The 10,000-nt window shown below is 43.4% G+C and overlaps 1 protein-coding gene across 4 annotated transcripts in view; it reads left to right on the top strand.

Moving 5' to 3' along the window:
- dvl1b (dishevelled segment polarity protein 1b) overlaps positions 1-10,000 on the top strand; it is a 48,186-nt gene that overhangs the window by 16,153 nt on the left and 22,033 nt on the right. For 2 of the 4 annotated variants that reach the window (XM_042088726.1, XM_042088725.1), the window contains exon 4: positions 4,972-5,084. In XM_042088726.1, the coding sequence (XP_041944660.1) occupies positions 4,972-5,084 (113 nt within the window). Of the gene's footprint in view, positions 1-4,971; positions 5,085-8,992; positions 9,583-10,000 lie in introns of those variants that run through there. The other 2 variants (XM_042088728.1, XM_042088727.1) reach the window with 1 other exon arrangement.

Raw genomic sequence — 10,000 nt, 5'->3', positions numbered from 1 at the left:
GATACAGGCAATGCTTTCAAGCCCTGTGTTGCTAACATACCTAGGCTGTGTAACTAAGGTCTAGCTAGCCTATTGGTGGGTTTAATTGAATTTGAGTAATAGGATACGCAAGCATTTACATCTGAGATAGTTTGTAATTCCTGTAGAGCTCACCAAAATTATAGATATGACACAAGCCACTTATCTGCTATAATCCAAGATAGATTTTCTTCGGGTTTTTGAGCATTTATTTTACCAAATGACATGGGAAACATAATTCATTTCATCCGCATAGCTTAAAACCGTGAAAATCAAGCAAGCCTCACGGGCGTCACGGCATTAAAGTGACAGGCACTCAATTCCACTTGCACAGCACCAATACAGTGTAATGACATGAAAGAGAAGTCTATATAGTTTATACAGTGCTGTGCAAAAGTTAAGACACCCATGCTGAAATTAACTAAAGGGAGGAATAAAAAACATATTTTGCCTTTTGTCTTAATGCTTTAATTAAAAAAAAATAGGACATCAATTATGTTTTAATGTATCATGTATCGTAAATAAATACATTATATATAAATGTCTTAACTTATGCACAGCACTGTATATTCTAAATAGTAATAGTTTGTACAGTGGCCTACAGTGTACAGTGGCTAATACTAATAATGTAAATGAAAAAGGTGAAAGAAAAACATGAATAATCCTGTTCAAGTACTGCAATAATCATGCTTTGCAAATGCTTGTGTTGATGGTTATGTCATCATTTGTAACTCAATCTGTCCATTTCTTTCACAAAATCCACCAGAAGTCACAATTTAAGGAGTCATTTTTTCAAATGTTTCTCTTTTTTTGGGGTGGGGGGCTTCCTACGATCAACAGCACCACTGCTGGAAAAAATTCTAGGGGAAACACTGGTGTGTGTGTGTTTTCAGTGGTTGGGTGTGTGTGTGCTCAGCTGAGTGTGTGTGAGAGTGTTGAGTGGTTGTGTGTGTGTGTGTGGTTAGTTGATGTGTGTGTGTTGAGTGATTGTGTGTGTGTGTGTGTGTGTGGTTAGTTGATGGGTGTATGTTGAATGGTTGTGTGTGTGTGTGTGTGTGTGGTTAGTTGATGAGTGTGTGTTGAATGGTTGTGTGTGTGTGTGTGTGTGGTTAGTTGATAAGTGTGTGTTGAATGATTGTGTGTGTGTGTGTGTGTGTGTGTGTGTGTGTGTGTGTGTGGTTAGTTCATGAGTATGTGTTGAGTGGTTGTGTGTGCGTGGTTAGCTGTTGAGTGTGTTTTGAGTGGTTGTGTGTGTGTGTGTGGTTAGTTGATGAGTGTGTGTTGAGTGGTTGTGTGTGTGTGGTTCATTGATGAGTGTGTGTTGAGTGCTTGTGTGTGTGAGTGTGGTTAGTTGATGTGTGTGTGTTGAGTTGTTGTGTGTGTGGTTAGTTGATGAGAGTGTGTTGAGTGATTGTGTGTGTGTGTGTGTGTGGTTAGTTGATGGGTGTATGTTGAATGGTTGTGTGTGTGTGTGTGTGTGTGTGGTTAGTTGATGAGTGTGTGTTGAATGGTCGTGTGTGTGTGTGTGGTTAGTTGATAAGTGTGTGTTGAATGATTGTGTGTGTGTGTGTGTGTGTGTGTGTGTGGTTAGTTGATGAGTGTGTGTTGAGTGGTTGTGTGTGCGTGGTTAGCTGTTGAGTGTGTTTTGAGTGGTTGTGTGTGTGTGTGTGGTTAGTTGATGAGTGTGTGTTGAGTGGTTGTGTGTGTGTGGTTCATTGATGAGTGTGTGTTGAGTGCTTGTGTGTGTGTGTGTGACTTGTGTGTGTGTGTGTGTGTGTGTGTAAGTTTGTGTGTGTGTGTGGTTAGTTGATGAGTGTGTGTTGAGTGGTTTTGTGTGTGTGTGTGTGTGTGTGATTAGTTGATGAGTGTGTGTTCAGTGGTTGTGTGTGGTTAGTTGATGAGTGTGTGTTGAGTGCTTGTGTGTGTGTGTGTGTGTGGTTAATTGATGAGTGGGGGGGGGGGGGCTTCCTACGATCAACAGCACCGCTGCTGGAAAAAATTCTAGGGGAAACACTGGTGTGTGTGTGTGTGTGTGTGTGTTTTCAGTGGTTGGGTGTGTGTGTGCTCAGCTGTTGAGTGTGTGTGAGAGTGTTGAGTGGTTGTGTGTGTGTGTGTGGTTAGTTGATGTGTGTGTGTTGAGTTGTTGTGTGTGTTGTTAGTTGATGAGAGTGTGTTGAGTGATTGTGTGTGTGTGGTTAGCTGTTGAGTGTGTTTTGTGTGGTTGTGTGTGTGTGTGTGGTTAGTTGATGAGTGTGTGTTGAGTGGTTGTGTGTGTGTGTGTGTGTGGTGTTCATTGATGAGTGTATGTTGAGTGCTTGTGTGTGTGTGTGTGTGTGATTAGTTGATGAGTGTGTGTTCAGTGGTTGTGTGTGGTTAGTTGATGAGTGTGTGTTGAGTGCTTGTGTGTGTGTGGTTAATTGATGAGTGTGTGTTCAGTGGTTGTGTGTGGTTAGTTGATGAGTGTGTGTTAAGTGCTTGTGTGTGTGTGGTTAGCTGATGAGTGTGTGTTGAGTGGTTGTGTGTGTGTGGTTAACTGTTGATAGTGTGTTGAGTGGTTGTGTGTGTGGTTAGTAGATGAGAGTGTGTGTGTGTGTGGTTAGTTGATGAGTGTGTATTATGCTAATACATACTTTAAGTGCCCATATTGTGGAAAAAAAACACTTTTTTCTGGGATTGGAGTGTTATTTTGTGTCTCTGGTGCTTCCACACGCATACAAACTTGGAAAAAAAAAAACATCCATGCTGTTCTGAGTGAGATATGCGTTTCTGAATGTATCCTGCCTTCAGTCTCCGGCTGGTCAAAATCGGCATGGCCAGCTACGTCATCATTTTTTTGGCGAGAGCTGTGGCCTACTGGTTAGCGCTTCGGACTTGTAACAGGAGGGTTGCCGGTTCAAACCCCGAACAGTAGGAACGGCCGAAGTGCCCTTGAGCAAGGCATCTAACCCCTCACTGCTCCCCGAGTGCCGCTGTTGCAGGCAGCTCACTGCGCCGGGATTAGTGTGTGCTTCACCTCACTGTGTGCTGAGTGTGTTTCACTAATTCACGGATTGGGATAAATGCAGAGACCAAATTTCCCTCACGGGATCAAAAGAGTATATATACTTATACTTATATACTTATATAGGGATCAAAAGAGTATATATACTACTTGTACTTATATACTTATATAGGGATCAAAAGAGTATATATACTTATACTTATATACTTATATAGGGATCAAAAGAGTATATATACTTATACTTATATACTTATGTATGTGTGTACATAGTGTGTGTACATAGTGTGTGTACATAGAGTGTGTACATAGTGTGTGTACATAGTGTGTGTACATAGAGTGTGTACATAGAGTGTATACACACTATGTACACACACTATGTATACACACTATGTATACATAGTGTGTATACATAGTGTGTGTACATAGAGTGTGTACATAGTGTGTGTACATAGAGTGTGTACATAGAGTGTGTACATAGTGTGTGTACATAGAGTGTGTACATAGTTACTTCATATTCCAGTCCTGTAGGTGGCACTCTTTCTATTTCAGAAATTCCCCAAAGCTTGCGCGGTGTATAGCCTACATACAGACAGAATACGACCGAGCCCGTAGACATTCTCTGGCTACAACGAAAATGGCTAGTGCAAGGAATCCAGAATCGTTTGTGTGGACTGATAGTGAACTGTCAACTGTAGTCAACTGTAAAACTAATAAACTTCACTTTGTGAAGGGTGCAGTCCCTTTATTTGGCTAACGCAGGTGCAAATAATCTCCTTTACTTTCTTTGGTTGTATAGTCCGCGATTCACATTAGTTTTGGCTATCACTGCAAGTGCATAGGTTAAACGCTAGGCCTACCCAAGTATTAGGCTATCGCCACATTTATAATATTGCTGTAATACCTTTGTTAGTAACAGTCGATACATTTGTCGCATCTAGGCTTAACATGATTTCTAAGCGACCTGTAGGCTTATATCTGACTTCACTAGACTATGAATGCATTTATTTATGTTGTAAACATGTAAAATAAACGAATTACACCGGCACTATGCTAAAGTTTTAATTAATTTTAAACTTACACCACACTTCCCTAATAACTTCTGACTAGTTCTCTCGCGTCAGTCACTGACAGTAGCTAGAATGCATCAAGAAAACACATAGGAAAAACACTGCTCAGTCCACCAAGTCATGATAAGCTATTGGCGCTGCACAGCACCAGTTGTGATATTTATCCTACTGTGTAATTGCAGGTAATGTCATGTATGAAAACTAGTATTGTTAGGCAATAAGTGTCAAATCCAGGGCAGCTGAGGTGTGGCGATGACATCATCAATAGGCAGGTATGCGGTTTCGCTTGGCTACGAACTCGCAAGGGCTCTGGTTTCAGATTTTTCCACCCTGGGACCAGGTTTCAAAAAAGTGCGGTTTCGGGCAGTGCGTTAGATAGAGATAGATAGATAGATACTTTATTGATCCCCAAGGGGAAATTCAAGATTTCGTTTACAGGATTCGTTTGGACGATCGGCCAAGACGATGCAAAAAAATGCGTTTAACCCAAAAAGCGTCTCCCTGGACACTCCCCTCCTACTTCAGGGTCCCATTCTAGTTCCGTAACGTTCACACGTTCTATAGTCCCGTTAGTCTCTACACCGCAGCAGCTCATGAATATGTACACACACTACATGAGCACACACTCCTAGCAGCAGAGGCGGCACGGAAGGAGAGGGAATCAGAGGGGAATAGAGATCTGTAATAAGAATCTTTTCCTGCAAGCAACATCAGAAACTTGTTTTCTGGAACTCATAGACCTATTTTTAACTTGTTGAGAAATAGTCATAATGTGGGCACTTTAAGTTGTGTGTGTTTATGTGTGTATATATATCTGTGTACATGTATATGTGTGATTATTGGCATAAATGTGTGTGTGTGTGTGTGTGTGTGTGTTTGTTTTAGCGCACACGCGGTGAGCAGCAGAGAGGGGGTGGACACAGAGACGGCCAGCGAGTCCCTCCTGAGCCACCGTAGGGAGCGGGAGACAGAGAAGGCCAGACGCAGAAGAGAGGAGTGTGAGTACCAGCATAGAACACATCAAATGAGTGTGTGTGTGTGTGTGTTTCTGTGTTTCTGTGTGTGTGTGTGTGTGTGTGTGTGTGTGTGTGTGTGTGTGTGTGTGTTTCTGTGTTTCTGTGTGTGTGTTACCAGAACAGAACACACATCAAATGAGTGTGTGAGTGTGTGTGCACGACTGCCTCCCTATAAAATATGTTTGTGTGTGTATGTGTGTGTGTGTGTGTGTGTGTGCACGACTGTCTCCCTATAAAATATGCGTGTGTGTGTGCACGACTGTCTCCCTATAAAATATGTGTGTGTGTGTGTATGTGTGTGTGTGAGTGTGTGTGCACGACTGCCTCCCTATAAAATATGTGTGTGTGTGTATGTGTGTGTGCACGACTGTCTCCCTATAAAATATGTGTGTGTGTAATTGTGTGTGTGTGTGTGTTTCTGTGTGTTTCTGTGTTTGTGTGTGTGTGTAGTTTTGTTTCTGTTTCCCCCCTGTGACTGCTGATCTGAGGTCAGAAAGCTTGTTGACATCTACTTGATCCAAGAGATCCTATAACTAATGCAACAAAAGCATGTGGAGGAGAGGTGTGTGTGTGTGTGTGTGTATGTGTAGAGATGAAAGGTGAGGTGTGTGTGTGTGTGTGTATGTGTGTGTGTGTGTAGAGATGAGAGGTGAGGTGTGTGTGTATAGAGAGGAGAGATGTGTGTGTGTGTGTATAGAGAGGAAAGGAGAGCTATGTGTGTGTATAGAGAGGAGGTGAGGTGTGTGTGTATGTGTATGTATAGAGAGGAGAGGTGTGTGTGTGTGTGTGTGTGTGTGTGTGTGTAATAGAGAGGAGAGGTGAGGTAAGTTGTGTGACTATATATACAGTCTATGGTGTGTATAGAGAGGTGAGGTAAGTTGTGTGTGTGTGTGTCACGTTTTCAGTTATTTTTTTACTCTGACCTACTGTGTGTGTATGTGTGTGTGTGTGTGTGTGTGTGTGTGTGTGTGTGTGTGTGTGTGTGTGTCATATCCTGTATATATATAACTATATATACAGTCTATGGTGTGTATAGAGAGGTGAGGTAAGTTGTGTATGTGTGTGTGTGTGTGTGTGTGTGTCATATCCTGTATATATATAACTATATATACAGTCTATGGTGTGTATAGAGAGGTGAGGTGAGTTGTGTGTGTGTGTGTGTCACGTTTTCAGTTCTTTCTTTACTCTGACCTACTGTGTGTGTATGTGTGTGTGTGTGTGTGTGTGTGTGTGTGTGTGTGTGTGCAGGGGCGGAGCTACGTGGTGGCCAGGGGGGGCCACGGCCACCACTGGCCAAAGCTTGGCCACCCTGCTGGCCCCCCCAGCTCCGTTCAGTGAAAAGTAAAACAAAAAAAATTGCTGCCGTTTTCGACGGCACTTTGCAAAGCAGGGACTGAACCAATTACTGCACTCTATCTACGACCATTGGCCCAGTCAGGAAGTGTAGCCCACTGTTGTGATCAAATCGTGAGTAGGCTAGGCCTAGTGCAGCAGCAGCAGCAGCGGGACCATTCAAGTCATCTGTTAAAAACACTTGACAGTAGACTACTACTTAACCTCAGTAACAACAGGTGAGTTGATGATGAGTTGGAAAATTAATGCTAATAAGATGTTAGAATGTGTCACGAATCATAGCCAAGTGAGCTGCGTTGGGCTGTCCTTAGGTAGGCTCTGACATTGATGTGTGGGGCTGATCAGAAATAATCAGATGCTCGAGCTAACGATGTTACAAAAATATTTCAATACAATTCGGGTGAAATGCTAGCATATTAGGCACATATCTCCGGATGGCTCCAATAAAAGTAGTCTAATAGTGTCTAGCCTAGGCTACTTTATAAAAAAACATAAATTGCTGACTGCTTGTGGTTCTTGCCATAGCTGGTCAGGCATAGGCAGGCTGCTTTGCCTGAGTTCTTTGTTACATTGCTCCAGAACTGTTCATCACAGCGAGACCTTATTTGCGTGGCAGAGCAGAAGTGGGGCTTTCCAACGAGACTAAACACTTGCCTGTGCGATCAAGTATGGAAAAAAAAAAAAATCATGAAATTAAATCCAATTGATTCATATTTACAGTTCACCTGCGCACCCATTACTCTCGTTTGAATTACTCGCGAACCCGTGATCGCATAGATATGGCAAGCATATCAGAGGAAAGAGGAGACAACGGGCTATCTATTGGTACCAAGGATATCGACGCTTCTGGGCTATAAAAACAGACAACGTGACTGCAAAATAACATCATGTACAAAAACCAACGCTGCACACCCATTACTCTCGTTTGAATTAGGCCCTACTCACGAACCCGTGATCGGATAGATATGTCACGCATGTCAGATGAAAGAGAAGACACAGCGCTATCATTTGATACCAAGTAAATCCTTCTGGGTTATAAAACAGACGAAATGACATCAAAATAATAACTTCATATAGCTCGACTTACCCCACGTTTTTGTGTGTTGTGGTGGCAAGGCCTGTTCATAATCCAACGTGTTTCTCTATGGCAAAGTATGTTCATAATGCGGTTTTGAGATCCCAGCAAATTCCTGCATGGCATCCAATTCGAGACTCACATTGCATCCCAATTTATTCGACAAAGATACACCTTTTTGCCTTCACTTTGTTCATGACAATGCAGTAAAAAGTTGTTTTAGAATCATCATGAGTGTACACACAGAACGCAAACTCAGGTTCAGTCAGGTCAGATCAGTTCGTGTCACAGATAAGGAGCACAGAAAGGGAATTTTTCATTTTTAAATAAAAAAAATGGCATTCATTTCTGTACACCAAATTTCTAAAATTGCTCAGCCCCAAAGCCCCCTTCACCATGGTTCTTATATTGCCAGATTGCCAGACTTGGAGTGGATATCAGAAAGAAATATCTGCATACAATATTTGTAGTAGCCTATTTATAATTGTTCTTTAATTTGAATAAGACTGATTAAGTAAGGTGCATTATCATAATGTACTTTTTTATAGCATTGGCCTATTTATGGAAAATGTGTTGGAGTGGACAACAAACTGACCTGTGTATCAGTGTTGGCTTTACACAATTTATTGCCATTGTTAAAATAGGCTATCCTAATCTTTAAAACGCTTTGAGTAGTGTTGGATTCTCTGGTTGTTGCGTTGTATTTTAGTTCTAATGTCTGTATTGAAGATGGTTAATAAAGCTTGACGGCGGGATCAGGATCGGCGATTAGATAATGATTTATTGTAGATGGTACAATAATGAATAACAGAACACAGGCTAAGTCTCAAACAGTAAAACTGTGCAGAGTCTAACAGTTGTGGTTGTTATTAGAAGCGGCTGCTGAGCCTTCCGACAGAAGATGCTCCTCGGGTCGCTTCCTCGATCCGTCTCCGTGTAAAAACCTAAGACAAAGCCTGTTATACTAAAACATACAAACGTCAATCATGCCAACGTGGCAGGTGCCAACCAGTGTACACAACCCGGCCCTGGCCAGATGGAGATACTAGCCCGAATAGGCAGACATGCTGTCTCCCTCGGCCCATGTTATCACTGATGTTCCTCGGATGTTCCTAAACATCGGCCTGTATTACCTTCCTGCTGGTACACAGGCCTAAGGCACAGTTATGTACAATAATATGGACCTCTCCCTGTTGTATACTACACACAGAAGTAACATATGAACACATCAGAATACAATAAGAATACCCCAGAATTCTACAGTAGTTAGTAGTTTTGATTCCCAAGTGCCACCCCAATAAAACGTCTGGACCTAGCTGCCCCCCCCCCCCCAATAAAATAATCCTGGCTACGCCCCTGTGTGTGACCTACTCCCGGAACGTGGCGCCCTTTCCCTCTCCGGAGATGAACGCCCCAAGCGCGCGCGCAGTAATTAATGGCCAACGTGCAGGTGCGTGGTCCCGGGAGGAATCGCGTGCGTTTATTTTGGGCCAGTGGGACGGAGGAGAGCGGCTCGCGTGGCCAGCATCGGCGCTACATCACTAGCTCGAGCAGAAGCTGTCGCACAGCCGCTAATTACCAGTGAGAGATGGAGTTTGGGCCGCGCGTCCTTGGACCCCAGCGGAGAAGAGCGCGAGACGAGCCATGATGGAGTGTAGCGCTGTGCGGCGGACGATACTGGTGCCGTGAGGAGTCGCGAGACGAGCCGTGAGGAGTGTGCATTAGGCTTCTCCACAGAGACTGTGCTGCTCTCATTGGTGGACAAGAAACATTTGATCATTCGTCAATCTAACACACCTGTCATAATTAAGACAGAAACACGCAGTCCTAGCATGGGAATACCTGTACGAACTTTCGTCAAATTTGGGATTTGCTCTGCAGGGCCGTCTGGCCAAGAGGCCATTGAAGCCCATTTCCAATGTCTCTAAAACACAGGCACGTAAATACATTTAATGCAATCGCTTATCCGGGATGGACGTATGTCTTTGGAATTGAGTACAACTGCGTTTAAACCCTTCATTTACAAGATTGCTACACTTCTGAAACGAGTTGGTAAGAGTTAAATGCAAGTCAGTTGTAAGTCAATAAACCATTTCAGTTGTAAGTCAATAAACCATTTCAAGATGCACTCTCAATGGAGAAGGGTCTGGTGTCAACGAGGCGATGAAGTGCCCTCACTTCACAGACCTCTGTGTGAAATACAGCTCGGCTGCGCGTGTGTGTGTGTTTGTGTGATGCTGAGTATGAAGGCTATGATCTGTTTTGTGTTTGTCCCGGCGATATCTCTGCCGGGGGGAGGGGGAGTGGCTTTGTGTATGGGCGCTGCTAGATGGATGGTGGTGTTGAACATGAGGACGGAGTGTGTCCTCGGTATGCTACGGCTGCGCGCTCAGCGATGAGTGCCGCTGAAGCGGGAGAGCGCAACTTGCTGACTGTTTTGCGCGTTCGCGATACGTTGTTCAGATAGCTC

This window comes from Alosa sapidissima, chromosome 4 (genome assembly GCF_018492685.1).
Source record: "Alosa sapidissima isolate fAloSap1 chromosome 4, fAloSap1.pri, whole genome shotgun sequence".
Classification (NCBI taxonomy): domain Eukaryota; kingdom Metazoa; phylum Chordata; class Actinopteri; order Clupeiformes; family Clupeidae; genus Alosa; species Alosa sapidissima.
This window is presented reverse-complemented; position numbering and strand designations above follow the sequence as displayed.